The 19807-nt window shown below is 40.1% G+C and overlaps 1 protein-coding gene across 1 annotated transcript; it reads left to right on the top strand.

The window, feature by feature from the left end:
* Positions 15707-17637, top strand: LOC109834576 (the record flags this gene model as incomplete). Its single annotated transcript, XM_020402612.1, has 4 exons — positions 15707-15808; positions 16204-16257; positions 16340-16489; positions 17130-17637. Coding segments are annotated over 4 exons (669 nt in total), but the record flags the coding sequence as incomplete, so codon positions are not given.

A 19807-nucleotide genomic window follows, 5' to 3' on the forward strand; every position in this document is an offset into this window, starting at 1 on the left:
GCAGGTTTCCAGTTGTAGGTTTGGACACAAAACACATTTGTTTTGATTCAATACCCCCATGCGGCAAAGTCTGTCTTGTGTTAACAGCCTGGATAGACAAACTAGCCAAAGAATAAACGAATGCTTTGGATAGTGAAGCCCACTCCAAACTGTGTCAGACCAGGAAACCAAAGGCTTTGGCAGAATAATAGCATTGTAAACAGCTGAGATTTGAATTTTTCCACTCGTGCAGCATGCACCAATAGTGCTTTGAACATTTGCAATATTTCCAAATCTTGCTATCATCAGATCCCTCACTTTAAGGATTTGTCTCCACATCCATGAATCACTTGTTTTTGGTTGAATTTGCCAAATATCTGAATCTTGTAAGTAGTTTTCATGCACCCATTTGATCCAGAGAAGGTCTTTTTTATGATGAATCATCCATAAAATTTTTGCTGCCGCTGCATAGTTCCAGTCCCTAGCTGAAAAAACTCCCAGTCCTCCCTTCTCTTTACTCTGACATATATTGTTCCATGAGACAAGATGAATTTTCGTACCCCACAAGAAATCTGAGCATAATCTGTCAATTTTCTCAAGGAATTTGATGGGAAGGATATAATTGCTAGTCCAGAAATTGTGAATGCCCAGGATGACAGATTTTATTAATTCAAGTCTCCCTGCATAAGATAAACATCTTCTTTGCTGCCAGGATATAAATTGATCAGAAATTTTCCTGATTAATGAAGAGCAATCCAGATAAGAAAGCCTCTTTGCAATCAATGGCATCCCCAAATATCTCATAGGCAGCACCCCTTCAGAAAAGTTTAGATATGCACAAATCTGATTTTTTAAGCCATCATCAATTCCGCTTAAGAAAATTGAACATTTGTTTGGATTAGCTTCCAAACCTGAAACTTGGTTAAATTCATGAAGGCATAAAATCAACCTTGAGATAGAAGCCATGTCAGCTTTGCTGAAGAGTAGAAGGTCATCGGCAAAGACCAGGTGGGTTATGTTCATCCTAGAACATTTAGGATGGTATTTATATAACCTGTCATTTTTCAATAAACTCAGCCTCCTTGATAAGTACTCCATGCCAATCACAAAAAGGTATGGGGATAAGGGATCTCCTTGTCTCAACCCTCTAGCACCATTGAAGTAGCCGTGCAAAGCACCATTGAGGGACAGTGAAAATTTAGGGGTAGTAATGCATTCCATGATCCAGCATATTATGACATTTGGAAAACCCAACCCTGTGAGCATGTCTCTAATAAAATCCCAACTTATAGTATCAAAGGCCTTTCTCAGATCAATACTAAGAATAGCCCTAGGAGAATTTTTCTTCCTACCATAGTGTTTGATGAGCTCATGAGCCATCAAGATGTTGCTAGATATGAGTCTCCCTTTAACAAATGCACTTTGTGCATCATTAATCAAGTACCCCATCACCTTCTGAATTCTACATGATATGATTTTTGTAATGATTTTATAAACAACATTACAGCATGAAATAGGTCTAAAGTCTGATGGTGAGCTTGGATTAAGGACTTTAGGCACTAGAGTGATTGAAGTAGCATTGTAGGTGCCAAGAAGCTTACCCGAACAGAAAAACTCTTCAATTGCTAAGAAAAGATCTTCACTGATGATATTCCAAGATTTCTTGAAGAAAGAAACACTGAAACCATCGGGCCCTGGTGCTTTGCCATCAGCCATGGAAATAACAGCCTTTTTGATCTCATCTCTAGAAACAGGCCTACTCAGCTCATTACATTGACTTTGGGAGAGAACGGGTCCATTAGAAATCACATCTGGGTTAGGATGAGTGTTAGGTGCTTTTGTACCAAGGAGTTTTTTGTAGTAATCAGTAAATTCCCTTATGATCCCTGACATTTCTGTAATTCTGACTCCATCCTCAGATTGTATTGATAGAATTCTATTTTGATGTCTCTTTGCCTTCATGATAGAGTGGAAAAAATGAGTACCCTTGTCTCCATGCAACCCCCAATTTATATTAGCTTTTTGCTTGTAAAAGGAAACTTCACATTCCACTAGTTTTAATTTCATTTCATGAGAACCTTTAGGTGGATAATGGATTAGTGGTCCATGTATGGACCGATAGATGCATTACCTCATTATATTGTATATAAGGGGTAAAATGAATGCATTAGATACTTTCTCAAAATAAAGGATTCTGGTTTAATTTGATGGAAAAATGGAATGAATTAATGCACATAAATGTGGGGTTGAAATGGTGTAATGCTTCATTTTTTCGCTAAATCCTTAATTGAATACCATTTCAAGCAAGCCTTGGTGATTAATTAGAAAAAAATGGAAGGACATGGATCTCCTTTATAAATAGATATTGGATTCATACACATCATTTGTACCAATGGGTTCTTATAGTTTCCCTGGCTTTGTCTCTATATTGCTTCTCTCTCTTTTGCTTAGCAAAATAGTAAGTTTTCTATCGTAGAATTGTTTTTGAATCTATGTATGACAAAATCTGTTGCGGCTAATGGTATATATGTCACATTTTATCTTTATACATTATGTGTGTATGTGTTTTTCCCCTTTCGTATGCATATGTATATGGTATATATATGTCACATTTTTTTAATAAACTTACAAGTGCATTCTTCCATAATAAGTGGATGTACTTTATTGAAGCGCAAATTTACCGATCAATAATGAACATATTTCATGTTTAATTCTATCTAAAATTAATAAAGAAGTAGAATAGACAAAAACTTGCACATGTTCCATAATCGGTTTAATGTTTTTAGATCAAAAACATATCTTAATAAGCAACTAACATACCTTAATTAAAGAGAAACGCACTAAGCTATCCTTATTATGTTTGGATAAATTCTTTGTATGTGTATGATTTTGCTTTTTCCATAAAAATTTAGTGAAGATGTATGCATGAATGACAGAGAATGTACACGATTGCTAGTATGCAACTATTTCTCTCATTTAATTGCAGTAAATACCATCCAAAACATACAATTCGAGCTATAAACATATAGACCTTTGGGTGTGCACAATGCATATGAAAACGTTACACAAATATGGTAGTTTTCTTTTTAAGCTTTTATTATTAACGGCCTTAAGAACGGTAATCATATGAGGTCGAAGATATCTTTACTAGAGACCTGCATATTTTATTGATTACTAATGATGATGACAAGGCGTAAAACTTCACATCATTCATTCTCATCGTATTCTATTATGGTCTAAATATATATTGAACTTAGTATTAATGCATTTAATTACTCTTTGACTTCGCATTTTTTTCATGTGTAGCTCATAATACTCCTTTATGTACCTTAATTTGTTATACAGAATGGGTCTCTCTTAAATCTGGATAGCAGAAAAGCTTTCTCAAATGAAACTCTATATTTATCACTTGGAGAACAACAACTTGCTCGTGGGTCACAAAATATTGAAAGATCTGTGAGGCATTCACTACTTTCTAACTTGGCAGCAAAGAAAGATCCAACGGCTATTATTGATGTATGTCATCTTCCTTATTCTTTTTATCTTTTGTGGATTAATCGATAAAATGGTAAGAAGCTATTTGTTTGCTAAGTTATGGTGGAGTCTAAGTCTGGTAAATGTTTCTCCCAGATCACAAAGTAAGAAAAGGAAACAGAAACAACCCCCCCCCCCCCCCCCACCCAAAAAAAAAAAACCCGAACAAAAAAAAGCATACTATCATGGTTGAATTTGAGGGAGGACATCTGTCCAAGATTCTCCATAATTTATATTCTTCTTTTGACTTAGTTGATTTGTAATAAATATTCATCATAGTCATCTCAAGAGACAAAAAGATTCAGGCAGAGTTTTTGGGAAGGTAGAGAAGTGTAAGTAGTACATATGGAATAAAAACTTAAAAGTAAACCATTTCTTAATTTATTTTTGAAATGAAGTCTGTTGATACATCTTAAAAGTTTGATATTTAGTTATATACAATCTCATGCAAAATCAACAAGCAATATTCTTAAGAGCGTATTAAACAAACATGCACCATTCAGAATATGATACTTCTGCCCATGTTCACATCCTCCTTTATTTTGTTATATTTATAATAGTTTATGTAACAATTTCAATCTCAAAAGGAGAAACACAATCCACAGTTTAAAATAAGTGCTAAAACCCAGAGAGACTTTCTATAATCATTCTGAATTTGAACAGTGAAGAGATTAACACTTATATCCTTTCTTTTCGACTGCATTTTCTATTCCAAGTATTATTGGTTGTTGATGTGATTAATTTTTATACTTTATATAATAAAAGAAAGGGAGTAAAGTAGGGCAAGATTTTTTAAGGTGCATATCCATTAATATAGAGTTTTTTATTTTTAATTGAGATAAGGAGATGGAATGAGAAGAGTTATTATTTTCTTTTCGAAATGTGTTGGGCAATAACGCCAATTCCCCTCTAATCAGATTTTGTGAGGGCGAAATAAAAATACAGAATAATAGGACACGCAAATTTTTATTGTGGTTCGGCACAAAATTGCCTACGTCCACGGGCTGCTGTAGATCTTATAATGAAAAGGAAATTTTACAAGAGTTTACAAAACTCACAACCCAAATCTCACTCTCTGAAAATTGCTCTCAATTTTCTCACTGGGTGTTCTCTCTAAATTTTTCTCTCACTTAAGTGCTTACTCTTATCTCTCTCGTTTCAGAAGAAAAGTTAAAAGCTCACTCTCTGGGATGCTCACCACAGCAAAGGAAAAACATCACCTCACATTTGGTTGATTGGCTTGACAAGCTTCTTCAACAAAGTTTTTCTTCTTTTATCAAAAGATGCACCATCACCTCTTTCAAATCATATCTTTTTTGGGTTGTCATTTATTGCACCAAAAGCGGTGTGTGAAAGTTGGACTAACAATCTCCCACTTGAAGACTGATTTTAATTTGTCTTCATACCTCGATCAATGCAGTAGCTTTTTTCGGTTTTGTTATTCTAACAGGCCAACTGAAGTCGAACATAACTTCAGTTTGTCAATAGTCACCATCTTTGTCAACATATTCGCTGGATTCTTACTTCCTTTGATCTTCTCCAATATTAACACATCATCTTCCAATAGAGATCTGATGAAGTGATAACGAAGCCCAATATACTTGGTTCTGGAATGAAATGCAAAATTCTTCGCCAAGTGTATCGCACTCTGACTATCACTATGCAAAACATTCTTCTCCTGTTTGAATCCTAACTCAGTTAACAAACCTGAAAGCCATATCATCTCTTTACTAGCTTCAGTCACTACTACATACTCAGCCTCTGTAGTGGATAGAATGACAATTTTCTGTATCTGTGACATCCAACTAACAGCTGTAGTTCCAACAATGAATATATAACTAGTGGTGCTTCTTCGGTGATCGACTTCACCTTTAAAATCTGCATCTACGTAGCCTTATACTTTTAATTCTCCTTTGTCAAAGTACAAGCACTTCTCTGCTGTGCCTCGTAGATATCTCAGAATCCACTTGACTGCTTCCCAATGAGCTTTTCTTGGATTTGACATAAGCCTACTAACAACTCCCACTGCATGGCTAATATCTGATCTCGTACAGACCATGACGTACATCAAACTCCCAATTACTGAGGCGTAAGGGACCTTAGCCATGAAATCTTTCTCTTTCTCCGTTTGAGGGGACTGGTCCTTTGATAGGCGAAAGTGACTAGCCAATGGTATGCTGACTGACTTCACGTCGTCTATGTTGAATCTTTACAAAACACGGTTGATGTACTCTGCCTGAGATAACTGTAAGAATCCTCTCTTCTTATCTCTTGTGATTTGCATTCCAAGAATCTTCTTTGCTAGACCCAAGTCTTTCATGTCAAACTCCTTTGATAATTGTTGCTTCAACCTTCTAATATCATCCATATCTGAACCTGCAACTAACATATCATCAACATAAAGCAGTAAAATGATATAACTGGATTTATATCTTTTGAAGTAGCAATAGTGGTCTGCGTTGCACATCTGGAAACTTTCATTGTGCATGAAGCCGTCGAACTTTCTGTACCACTGTCTTGGGGTTTGTTTCAAGCCATACAAACTCTTCTTAAGTCTGCACCCTAGGTTCTTCTTCTTTTCTTCTAGAAAACCTTCTGACTGGGGCATGTAAATCTCCTCGTCTAAATCTCCGTGAAGAAATGCAGTCTTCACGTCCAACTGCTTGAGATGAATATCTTCAATAGCTACAATACTCAACACTGTTCTGATAGTATTGAGCTTCACAACAGGAGCAAAAATATCGGTGTAGTCAATTTTTTCATTTTGCTGGAATCCTTTGACAACTAGTCGAGCTTTGTATCTTTTTGAACCATCATGCTCCTATTTCACCCGATACACCCATTTGTTGTGAAGTACCTTCTTCTCCAAGGGTAACTCAGCTAGTTCCCATGTCTGATTAGAGATCAGAGACTTCATCTCTTCTTTCATGATAAGCTCCCACTTGTTTGCATCTCCAGTCTGACAAGCTTCATCATAGCATTCAGGCTCTCATCCATCAGCCAACAACAAATAGTTCATGTATTTCATGTTTAGTATAGGAGGCCGAGAAGACCTTCTCAATGTAGGAGCTAGAGCAGGAGTCTGTGGTGTGTCGGCCTGCTGCGCACCACCTTGTCCAACAAGTTCTTCTGGCTGAGGACTTACTGCATTTGGTTCCATCGCGGGACTATCTGAGACATCATCTACATCTGCAAATATTAACTCCTGCTCTGAGTCACTGGCATCTGTTTTATGCATGTCCTTATACATCATCTTCTCATTGAAAATCACCTCTCTGCTGTAGATCACTTTCTTGTTTTTGTTGTCCCAAATGCGGTAGCCAAACTCATCTTCGTCATAGCCGATGAATGTGCATTTTTTGGACTTGGGATCAAGCTTATTCCTGTCTTGATCATTAATATGCACATAAGTTACACAATCAAAAACTCTGAGATGTGATAGTCTTACCTCTTTCCCGCTCCATACCTCCTCTGGTATTATGTGCTCCAATGGAACCGATAGACCTCGGTTAATCAAGTAAGTTGCTGTGTTGATTGTTTCTACCCAAAACTGCTTCGGTAGACCTGACTGTATACAGATGCTTCTGGCTCTCTCTGTCAACGTTCGGTTCATCCGCTCAGCTACACCATTGTGCTGAGGCGTGCCGGGCACGGTTCTCTCCATTATGATTCTATGCTCATAGCAAAACTTCTTGAATCTGGTGTCTTCATACTAACCACCATTGTCAGTCCTGGGTTTCTTTATCCTTAGACCAGCCTCATTTTCGACCATGGCTTTCCATCTTCTGAAAGCCTCAAATACTTCTGACTTATGCTTCACAAAGTAGACCTACACTTTCCGAGAGTGATCATCGATGAAAGCCACGAAGTAGTGTTTACCACCAATGGACGCGACGGTGGTTGGTCCCCAAACATCTGAGTGAACGAGCTCAAGCTTCTCCTTCTTTGGGGTTCTGCCACTTGTCTAAAAGCTAACTCTCTTCTGCTTTCCAAGTATGCAATCTTCACACATTTCTATCTCCAATGGTTGTAGACCTGGAAGCTTCCCCTTTGAGTGCATAATCTTCATACCATTTTCACTCATGTGGTCAAGTCTCTGGTGCCACAAATTTGGAGTTTTATTGCCTGCTGCAACTGCAATCGAACAGTGTGCACTTGCTGTCATGTAAAGGGTGCTACTTTTCTTGCCTTGAGTAAATGTCATTGTGCCTTTTGAAATCTTCCAATCATCACCATGGAAGGTCGTAGTGTATCCTTCGTCAGCCAACTGACATATAGATATTAAGTTCTTCCTCGGGTCGGGAATATGCCTGACATCCTTCAGCTCCCATACTGACTCGTTCAACTTAATTTTCACTACACCTTTGCCCACAATAGCACACGGCTGATCATCACCAAGATATATGTTTCTAAGATTTTTGGGAACATACTTCTCAAAGAATTCTTTCTGAGAAGTAGCATGGAACGATGCTCCAGAGTCTAACACCCAAGACTCTTTTTTGCTCTCCAAAGAGCATATCAATGCATCGTCTCCTCCTGAGGTAGAAGTGACATTCACCTCTGCCTTCGCCTCCTTTTCCTTTTGTGCACTCTTGCATTGATTCTTGTAATGCCCGATCTTTCTACAATTCCAACACTCGATAGTCTTTGAGCCATGGAAATTACTGGGATTCCTAGATTTGGACCTCCTGTCCTTTGATCTACTTCGGTAGTTTGATTTACCTCGTCCGTTTTCTCTGGTTGAATTTCTACCTCTTGACTCTGTATGCAATACTGAAGAGGTTGTAACTTCACCCGACTCTCTTCGTTGGATCTCCTCGTTGAGAACCAGATCACGAATGTTAGCGAACTTTAACTTGTTGCTTCCCGATGAGCTACTCACAGCTGTGACTGTAGCGTTCCAACTTTCTGATAGGGAAGACAAAAGTATCAACACTCGAACTTCTTCATCAAACTTAATTTCAACTGAACTCAATTGTGTTGTGACCGTGTTGAGTTCATTTAGGTGTTGTGCTACCTATGTACCTTCCGTCTTTTTTAGATTGAATAACCGCCTCATCAAATGAATTTTATTTGAGGCTGATGGTTTCTCATACATATTTGAAAGTGTTGCCATAAGACCCGCCGTGGTCTTCTCCTTCGCTATGTTGAAGGCAACGTTACGAGATAACGTCAATCGGATAACTCCAAGGGCTTGTCTATCGAGAAGAGCCTACTCTTCATTCTTCATGTCCTCTGGCTTTTTTCCCGAGAGAGGTTGATATAGCTTCTTTTGGTATAGATAATCTTCAATCTGTATCTTCCAAAAGCCGAAGTCCGCACCATCGAACTTCTCAATTTTCACCTTTCCTTCAACTGCGACCATCGTTCCCACTCAAATCTGACTTCCTCTGGAACGTTTCTGACTATTTCTCTTAGGAAATTGACAGAAAAAATTACCACAGAATGCTCTGATACCAGTTGTTGGGCAATAAAGCCAATTCCCCTCTAATCAGATTTTGTGAGGGCGAAATATAAATGCAGAATAATAGGACACAAATTTTTAACGTGGTTCGGCACAAAATTGCCTATGTCAACGGGCTGCTGCAGATCTTATACTGAAAAGGAAAATTTACAAGAGTTTACAAAACTCACAACCCTAATCTCACTCTCTGAAAATTGCTCTCAATTTTCTCAATGAGTGTTTTCTCTAAATTTTTCTCTCACTCTAAGGGCTTACTCTTATCTCTCTCGTTTCAGAAGAGAAGTTCAAAGCTCACTCTCTGGGATGCTCACCACAGCAAAGAAAAAACATCACCTCACTTTTGAAAGCTCACTCTCTGGGATGCTCACCACAGCAAAGAAAAAACATCACCTCACTTTTGAGACATCACCTCACTTTTGGTTGATTGGCTTGACAAGCTTTTTCAACAAAGCTTTTCTTCTTTTGTCAAAAGATGCACCATCACCTCTTTTAAATCATATCTTTTTTTTTGGTCAATGAAAAATTTTATTCACTCACCAAATATGTAACGTTATGTACATCAAGTTACTCAAAAGCAGAGATATTAACTATACAGATATTTTTGCCAAAAAATGAAATCTTAAATCATATCTTTTGGGTTGTCATTTATTGCACCGAAAGCGGCGTGTGAAAGTTGGACCAACAAAATGTTCTTGCATGTAATTAGGAAGTAGATAAGGTCCACTTGAATCTTAAAAACAATCTTACTAAGAGTAGATAGGAGAAGAAACTAAGATTAATAAATTCTCTAAATGCGTGATATTTCATGTTACCAGAACAAAAACATTGACGATTTTAGGTTGGTTTTAGTAGTTTAATTTATCAGTTCCTCGTTCTCATAGAAAGTTTATATTATTATTATTTCTTGTTAGATTCATATATGAATATACTTTATTACTATTGGATTCTCCCTACTTTCAGTATGCAATTCTACGTCAAACAATGGACCTATTTCATGGTGGTCAAGCAACTCTAAATGTTTGGAGCTTGCCCGATGTCGGTGCTAATCAATCGAGCTCGCTTTTTATTTCGGTTGGCAGAGGAGACGGTGACCCTCCTACTAACGTCAACATTATAGGCGCCGGATGGCACGTAAGTATTGGCTCTTTCTGGTGGTGTTTTATTTTGATTTATGTACTGGATTGTGATACTTTGATGTGAAACCTTATGTTGGATATTCTTTTATTACATTCTTATTGATAAGACATTTCAATTCCTTAGTTTGATGTGAAACCTTATGTTGGATATTCTTTTATTACATTCTTATTGATAAGACATTTCAATTCCTTAGTAAAAGAATATCATAATTTCGTAAATGCCACATTATCTATTTTGCAATCATTAAGTATGGAATTATTTGAATAAATGTTAATCTTATTAGAAGAAATTAATTAATAGTTCTTTGTGTGAGTTGTAATCAATCCAAGGATTGTTAGTTAGTAGAATTCTAATTAGAGTAGAATACTAGTTAGTAGATAGGTTTCTAGTTATTGGATAAGATTAGAATTGCAATCTTAATCCTATATATATATGTAAACAATTGTTGAGTTTAGTATAACGAAAATAAGAGAATATCAGAATTTCTCCACCGAAAATAAAACCTCTCTGTTCTCTTTTCCTCTCTCTGTTGTTGTTCGGCTATTTGCAAACAGGTGTTGTTCGGCTTCTTAAAATAATCAGCCAGGGAAGTTTTGGTTCTCTCAAAGTCCGGTCATCTCACTGTTCACAGATTTTTGTGTTCATCAACAAAACAGAGACCGCTGGAAATTCCTACAGGTTTGATACTTTAGGCCGATTCTATTTCAAAAGCCAACAAGTGGTATCAGAGCCGGTGTATGCCTAAGTACCAACCAAGATCTGAAGAGATGACGAGTTCGGAGAAGATGACGACCAAGGTGGGTTCGCTCACTCTTCAATACCCGACGTTATCGAGGGACAACTATGCTTCGTGGGCGATCAAGATGAAAGTCTACATGAAGGCTCAAGACGTGTGGGATGCCATTGAGCCCGCGGCAGGCGCGTCCGTGGAACACAGGAAGGATCAGATGGCGTTGGCGGCCATCTACCAGGGGATTCCTGAAGAGACTTTGATGGTGATCGCAGAGAAGCAAACGGCAAAAGAGGCATGGGAGACGTTGAAAACTATGCACCTAGGAGCGGATCGTGTGAGGAACGCGAAGGTGCAGACCTTGAAGTCCGAGTTCGAACTTCTCCGGATGAAGGAGAATGACAACGTCGACGATTTTTCGACGAAGTTGACAGGAGTCGTCAACAAGATCCGGGCTTTAGGCGGCGAGATGGAGGAGAACTACGTCGTCAGAAAGCTACTTCGGGCGGTACCGGAGAGATTCCTTACCATCGTCTCCACGATTGAACAGTTCGGGGACATCGACGACATGACACTCGAGGAGGCGATCGGGCGCCTCAAAGCCCACGAGGAGAGGGCACGTGTTTTTCGAAACAACGTCGACGATCACCTATTGTTGACGCATGCGGAGTGGCAAGCAAGGAGCAAGAAGAATGGCGGAGGCTTCCTCTCAACACCTACAACCAATGATGGCAGCGGTCGAGGACGAGGTCGCGGGGCCGGTCGTGGGCGTGGCCGTGGCCAAAGAGGCCGAGGCGGACAGCAGCACCACGGCAGCGGGCAGCAGCACCACGCTGCCCAAGCAGGCCGCGGAGGGGAGCACGGCGGCCAGGCAGGCCGAGGCGGCTTCGGCGGCAGAGGAGGACGTCCAGGAGGTGGTTTCGGCCATGGAGGTGCAGCTCGCCAGGAGGGGGAGAGTAGCACAAGCGGTGGTCGAGACAAGTCCAACATTAAATGCTTCAATTGCGGAGTATACGGGCACTTTCAGTCGGAGTGTCACAAGCAACGCCGCAACCATGAACAGGAGGCTCATCTCACCCGTGCATATGACGAGGAGCCAACCTTGATGATGACTATGTTAGAAGAATCGTCAAGTGTTATTTTGCTTAATGAGGAGAAGGTGATGCCGGATTTACTTACAGCGGGGGAGGCACATGTTGACAACAACACTTGGTACCTTGACAACGGAGCTAGCAATCACATGACCGGCCACCGAGACAAGTTCAAGGAGCTCGACGAGAACATCAAGGGAACCGTCAAGTTTGGTGATGGATCCGCGGTAGAGATCAAGGGGAAAGGCTCTATCCTCTTTCAGTGCAACAACGGCGATCAAAGGCTACTACCTGAGGTATATTATATTCCAAGTTTGAAATCTAACATTATTAGCCTTGGTCAGATGACTGAAGATGGAAGCAACGTTGTTATTTCTGGTGAGTTCCTGAGGGTGTTTGATAGGAACGGTGCTCTCTTGATGAGGGTGACACGTTCGACTAACCGATTGTACAGGATAGAGTTAAAGACTTGCAAGCCGGCGTGTTTGATGGCGAACATTAACGATCCAGCTTGGTTATGGCATGCTCGCCTTGGGCATGTCAATTTCTTCGCCCTCAAGATGATGACTGATAAGAGGATGGCTTCCGGATTGCCGAAGATCTTGCACCCGAATCAACTATGCGAAGGATGCCTTGTCGCCAAGCAAGCAAGACTGCCGTTCCCTTCGCAAGCAAACTTCAGAGCTCAGAGGCCGCTGGAATTACTACATGCTGACCTATGTGGTCCTATCACCCCATCCACACTTGCGGGTAACAGCTACTTCCTTCTTATTGTTGATGATTTCAGCCGATGGATGTGGGTATACATGTTGAAGGCCAAGAGTCAAGCTTGTGAAACCTTCAAGAAGTTCAAAACAGAGGTTGAGAACGCGTGTGACCACAAGGTGAAGACATTGAGGACGGATCGTGGTGGCGAGTTCTTGTCAAAGGAGTTCACCAAGTTTTGTGAAGACTACGGCATCAAGCGTCATCTCACTGCATCGTACACCCCACAGCAAAACGGTATAGTGGAGAGGCGTAACCGCACGGTGATGGACATGGCGAGAAGCCTACTTAAGAGCATGCATATGCCTGGAACCATGTGGGGCGAAGCGGTTAGGCACGCGGTGTACATCCTCAACCGACTACCAACCAAGGCGTTGTACGATCACACACCCTACGAAGCTTGGTTTGGTAAGAAACCCCACCTAGAACACTTGAGAGTTTTTGGATGTATGGCGCATGTGAAGATTGCAGGTCCTTCGCACAAGAAACTCGACGACCGGAGCACGCCAATGGTGTATATTGGGGTAGAAGAAGGAAGCAAAGCGCATCGCCTCTACGACCCTCAACACGGCAGAATTCATGTCAGCAGGGATGTCGTGTTCGAGGAAGGAAAAGAATGGCAATGGAGCGCAGATGGAGACGTAGAACCACTCAGCTGGGTAGAGTTCGCAGCGGACCTAACTGGACGGAGTTCACAGCGGAAGGGGAGACCACAACAGCCGGCGGAGTTCCAGCGCTCCAAACTGGAAAGAATGCGGCCCGAAGCGGGGAACCTCTGGCTGGCCGAACCAGCGCGCTGCAGCTGGGCGCTGCTGCTGGTCGCGCTGCTGCTGGTCGCGCTGCTGCTGGTCGCGCTGCTGCTGGTCGAACAGCTCCTGCAGGAGCTCATGATGCCGCGGAGCTGACCAGAGATGAGACTGGACAGCCGGCACACCAAGCGAGGCAGCCACCTGCTGCCCGAACCAGTCCGCATACACCCGTAGGTGCAGCAGGCCGAACCAGTCCAAAAATTCCTGCAGGTCCAGAAACTGATGCCAGGACAGCGAACCCAACTGTTTTGGACGCGTTCGGACCTCCTGAAGCTGCAGTGATGACTCCTGTACGCTATCGATCCCTTGCGGACATCTATGCGGAGACGGAGGTGATTGATCTCCCTGCAGAGGAGTTGTTCATGATCTCAGAAGAACCTGCAAACTACATTGAGGCTGCAATAGATCGAGAATGGCGGACTGCCATGGAGAAGGAGATGGAGGCCATCGAGAAGAACAAGACTTAGATACTCACGGAGCTACCGCGAGGTTCTAAACCCATTGGTCTCAAATGGGTGTACAAGCTGAAGAAGGACAATGAAGGCAACATCCTCAAGCACAAAGCAAGACTTGTAGCAAAAGGATACGTCCAGCAGCAAGGCGTGGACTTCGATGAGGTGTTTGCACCTGTGGCGAGGCTTGATACCATCAGAATTATCCTCGCTATATCAGCACAGAACGGGTGGGAGGTGCACCATTTGGATGTGAAGTCGGCATTCCTAAATGGTGATCTCCAGGAAGAAGTGTATGTGGTTCAACCTGAAGGGTTCGTTGTGAAGAATCAAGAGCACAAGGTCTACAAGCTTTCAAAGGCACTCTACGGTCTACGCCAAGCACCTCGGGCATGGAACACGCGCCTCGACAAGTGCATGAAGGGCATCGGATTTGCAAGATGCACTCAGGAGCAGGCGGTATACACAAGGAGTAACAGAGGGGATACACTCATTGTTGGCGTGTACGTAGATGACTTGATCGTTACGGGCTCGAGGGCGGATGAGATAAAGCTTTTCAAGCAACAAATGATGAAGGAGTTCGAGATGAGTGACCTTGGATTACTTTCTTATTATCTTGGCATCGAGGTGGATCAGCGAGATGATTGTATTGCACTAAGGCAGGCGGCCTATGCGAAGAAGGTTTTGGGTCAGTTCGGCATGATGGATTGCAACCCGACGCAATATCCTATGGAAACAAAGCTAAAGCTTGGAAAGGATTCCGAAGGAACACCGGTGGACGTGACGGAGTATAGACGCATTATCGGATCTTTGAGGTATCTAACTCACACCCGACCCGATATCACATATGCCGTGGGGATTGTGAGTAGGTACATGGAGCACCCTACAGTTTTGCATCGACAGGTTGTCAAGCATATTTTGAGGTACGTGAAGGGTACTATGTCCTACGGATTGGTGTACAAACGAGGTCGAGGCAATGAAGAGTTGGTGGGATTCACTGACAGTGATCTTGCGGGAGATGTTGATGACAGGCGCAGCACAGGCGGCATGGCATTTTATCTAGGTGACAGTTTGGTCACTTGGACATCACAGAAGCAGAAGACGGTGGCATTATCATCCTGCGAGGCAGAATTTATGGCGGCAACTGCAGCAGCGTGCCAAGGTTTGTGGTTGAGGAGTTTAATCAGCGAGGTGATTGGGAGTGAGCCCAAGCCGGTCACACTCTTCGTCGACAACAAGTCCGCGATTGCCTTGATGAAGAATCCAGTTTTCCATGGAAGAAGCAAGCATATCGACACACGTTTTCACTTCATTCGTGAGTGTGTTGAGCGAGGACAGATTAAAGTGGAGTTCGTGAGCACGAGCGAGCAGCGAGCGGATATTCTCACGAAGGCACTAGCAAGGGTGAAGTTCATCGAGATGCGGGAGCTACTAGGAGTAAGGGACTTGGAATCTCGTCCAGATTAAGGGGGAGAATGTGAGTTGTAATCAGTCCAAGGATTGTTAGTTAGTAGAATTCTAATTAGAGTAGAATACTAGTTAGTAGATAGGTTTCTAGTTATTGGATAAGATTAGAATTGCAATCTTAATCCTATATATATATGTAAACAATTGTTGAGTTTAGTATAACGAAAATAAGAGAATATCAGAATTTCTCCACCGAAAATAAAACCTCTCTGTTCTCTTTTCCTCTCTCTGTTGTTGTTCGGCTATTTGCAAACAGGTGTTGTTCGGCTTCTTAAAATAATCAGCCAGGGAAGTTTTGGTTCTCTCAAAGTCCGGTCATCTCACTGTTCACAGATTTTTGTGTTCATCAACAAAACAGAGACCGCTGGAAATTCCTGCAGGTTTGATACTTTAGGCCGATTCTATTTCAAAAGCCAACACTTTGTATATTTATTATTGATTTGCTATCTTTCTATTCTCAAAGTTTTATTTTTCCCCACAATTAAACATGCACGTAAAAGTAGAGCCTACCTACAAGCTGAAGTATCAGTTTGCTTTTTTACCTTTTACGTGACATAATCTACTTAGGATGTATCATTCTCCGTATAAGATGAATAATCGAACCAAATTTTATTTATTTTATCATTTTCTATTTAGCTTTAGCATTGGCACCTTCCATGTTATGGATATTTATTTTATTAACAGTGATTCTGAAACTGAAAGAAACAAAGTAAGGTGGGTAAATATCAACTTGTTATCTTAAATTTTTCTTCTTTCTAATATGTGAGAATTTCAGGTATTTCCAGAATTATATGGTGACAATGATACACATCTAACAGCATACTGGCTGGTATGTAGTTCGATTTATTCACCATAAATGCGCAATGCATTATTAGTTTAAATGTTTTCTAATGTGTCATTTTTTTTATTAGATTGATGGGGATCAAAGTGATGGATGCTACAATCTTCAGTGCAAAGGATTTGTACCTTATAAACAATCAAAATACAAATTAGGAGCTAAAATTAGACCGCTGTCCACTTATGATGGAGATCAATATGATATTACTTTAAAAATATTCAAGGTAAGGTCTACCCTTGTTTTCTTTCTGTGGGGCTTTGCTAAGCAATAAAATAACATGTGGGAACTTGATTTTATTTATAAATTATACTGCGGAACATCTTTATGCTGTTAAACTTCAATATGGTAAATGCATGACTTGGTATTCTTCATTTATACTTTATGAAGACTGATGAAGATGGATCTGCGTCTCTTGCCGTTGTGTTCTGGATGTGCCTTATGCAATTTCATTCTTCACCGTGTCACTGTTTCATCATGAAAATTTGAAAACTATTCTTGGTTTTAAAAACGTTCTTTAAAATTAAAAACCTTCGGTACAGTAACACACTGCGAATATGCCCTTTGATGGTCAAATATATAATCTTCTGGCATAGTTATGTACTTCGATTTGTTTCTACGTATTCTCCAGTACCATATTTGCATAAAAGTTAATAAGGTCCTCAACTTAGTGAAGTTTTAAATTGTGGTGCACAGTATAAGATTTTTGTTTAATTTTGTAAACTACCTTTTAGCGTGTTTATTACGATAAATACTCAAGTACGATACCCCCGTTTATAATTTTTTCATATTTATTTCACAACTAAAATACATGCTATATATATCTTACGATTTGTTTTCGCTCGCTCGTTTGATCTACGAATTAGGATAAAACAACCGGAGACTGGGTGCTGCACGCTGGGCGCCGTGGGGACAAACCTATTGGCCACTGGCCGAAGTCTCTTCTGCCGTATCTAGAGGAAGCTGCTACTTTCGTCCAATTTGGTGGCGACGTCTCTTATCACCCCGGCGACAGGGCTCCCCCGATGGGAAGCGGCCATTCTCCTGATGACGGCGACAAGAGGGCAGCGTATGTTAAGGACGCTTTCGTGTTCACGCAGATAGACGCGGTTGCGGTTCCCTCACCGGACGTACTCCAGAGTAAACCGGAGTGTTATAGTTTCCCTTTTGGAGGATACCACGCGTATGCTCCGGCTTACGTTGGTGGTCCCGGTGGTTGTTCTTCTTAGAAATTATTATAGCATGCATATATAAACCCGTCAATAATAATAAGGCCGCTGTGGTTGCTTCCGAGAATTGTTTGCTTGTGTCGCCCTTTTGCTTTGCTGAGATTTATGTTTCCAGTGGTTGGTGATCAATTGGGTCTCTTGAAGTCTTTAGGGGGGGTGTTTAGTTGCTTGCATGCGATTGAGACGATATTGCAGCTCTTCTTATATGTAACTGCAGCTGTTATTGTTTGGTTCAAAATTTAAATTTTGCAACTAACTTGCAACTATAGCGGTTTGATTTTGCTGTAACTTAACATATACAACTTAATTTTTTACCGTTAATAAGTTATTAAAGTCTATTAGTTCTCTTCACACTTTTAAAATACTTATTTTTTTCAAACAATGGTTTTTATTATTAAGTAAACTGGCTTTTAAATTTTAAAACAAATTTTGTAAGATAAAAATTTTTAAATAATATTTACTAGAAGAATTATTTTTAAAAATATAATATACTTTTGTAAAATAAAATAATTTATAAAATAATTTTCTGCTAAAAATATAGCCTTGTAAATGAATTTCAGCGAAAAATAATTCTTTTCATAATATTTTTTGAAATAAACGCTTGTAATTGGACAAATTTGAGCTAGTTGTAACCACTCAAATTACAAGCTACCTAACATCCCCTTAGTCACTCTAGTTTCATAGTTGGTATCATGATGATATTAGATCGTGGGATGGTGGAATGACACATGTCACAGATCACTAATTTTTTTTATCATAGATATCATTTATTAGAAACTGTTGGTATTGACATTAGTTCAGCTACTTAGAAGCAAAATTTATAAATGAACGTATATATACGTATCTTAAGGGAGTAATATGAAAGAACGTGAGGGACTCACTATGATTGGGGCTGAAATTGTAGGGTTTTAAGAAATTAGTACCTTTAATCTTACATAATGCATATTAGTCCCAAAAATCTTAAAAATTGTGTATTAGATCTTTGAATCCTATAGGATCTTGCAAAATGGTCCTTCAAGTTAAATCACATTAGATTTAAGGGGAATATTCTGCGAAATGTAATGGTTAGAGGCAAAGTGATCATTCTTGTCCTGTTTTGCCATTTCTTAATGGGTTTAACCTTTTACCTGCATAAAAAAACTCAAACCAACTTAATTTTCTGTTTTTTTTTTTTTTGAGAGAGAAAGGATGGATTATTGTTAATCATAACAGTAATCGAGCCAGCTAAATTAAAGATACTTGGTTGTTAAATAGAGATACACATCCCCAACCAAGAAGAATGTAAACTCAAGTTCCCAACTTGATTTTCTTATTCTCCAATGTTTAAAAAAGAACCCTAAAGCAAAGTTCTGCTTCACAAGAACTTGAAACATTAGAGAGAGGGGTGATTTGGTAATTATAGATATTGGTTTAGGACTTAATACAGCCATGATTTGATTTTATATAATCATGACGGTAAAGATAAAGTTGAGGGGAATTAATATAATGCAAAATTATTCTTTGGATAGGATTATTCTTTTAGGATAGGATTATTCTTTGTGTAGACAGTAAATATAATGATTTAACATTTGCAAATTATTAGAAAAAAATTTTGGAATGAAAAATTCTTGATAACAATTCAAACAAGCGAATTAATATAATGCAAACAAGGTAAATACAAAATAAAAAATTACAGAAGAAATGGAAATGATGAAGGGAAAAAAGAAGAAATATTGGAAAAATGTACATTAGTAGAAAAATGAACAAACTAGTCGGAACAAACTAGACGAGAATTTTTTCCGTCTAATTTGAGGCAAACTAGACGGAAAAAAATCCATATAGTTTGTTCTGTCTAGTTTGAATCAATCTAGACGGAAATTTCCGTCTAGATTGACAAACTAGACGATTTTTTTATTTTTTAAATAATAATCAATCTAGACGGAATTTCCGTCTAGGTTGCATCAACCTAGATGGTAATTCCGTCTATATTGCCTAAAAAAATTTACGGATCTCCCCCTCCTTTTTTTTATTTCCCTGCCTATTTTTTCATTCCCCCGCTTAATTCCCCTCTCCATCTAAAAACCCACAAATTGGCCAAATCCCGAAATCTCTCTCTCTCTCTCTCTCTTATCCCCTGAAGACCTTTCCCCATTCCTTATTCGCCATTCTAATAGCCAAAAACTCGCCAACGATGAGATCTCCGATCGCGGAGAAGCCCTGTTCCTCGCCGTTGCCGCCGACACCCTCATCGCTGGTGCCCTCCTCATCTCTGCCTTCCTCCGAGGCGGTGACCGCTCCCTCCTATCCTCCTCATCTCCGCCTTCCTCCGATCCAAC

This window comes from Asparagus officinalis, chromosome 3 (assembly GCF_001876935.1).
Source record: "Asparagus officinalis chromosome 3, Aspof.V1, whole genome shotgun sequence".
In the NCBI taxonomy this organism is placed as follows: Eukaryota; Viridiplantae; Streptophyta; class Magnoliopsida; order Asparagales; family Asparagaceae; genus Asparagus; species Asparagus officinalis.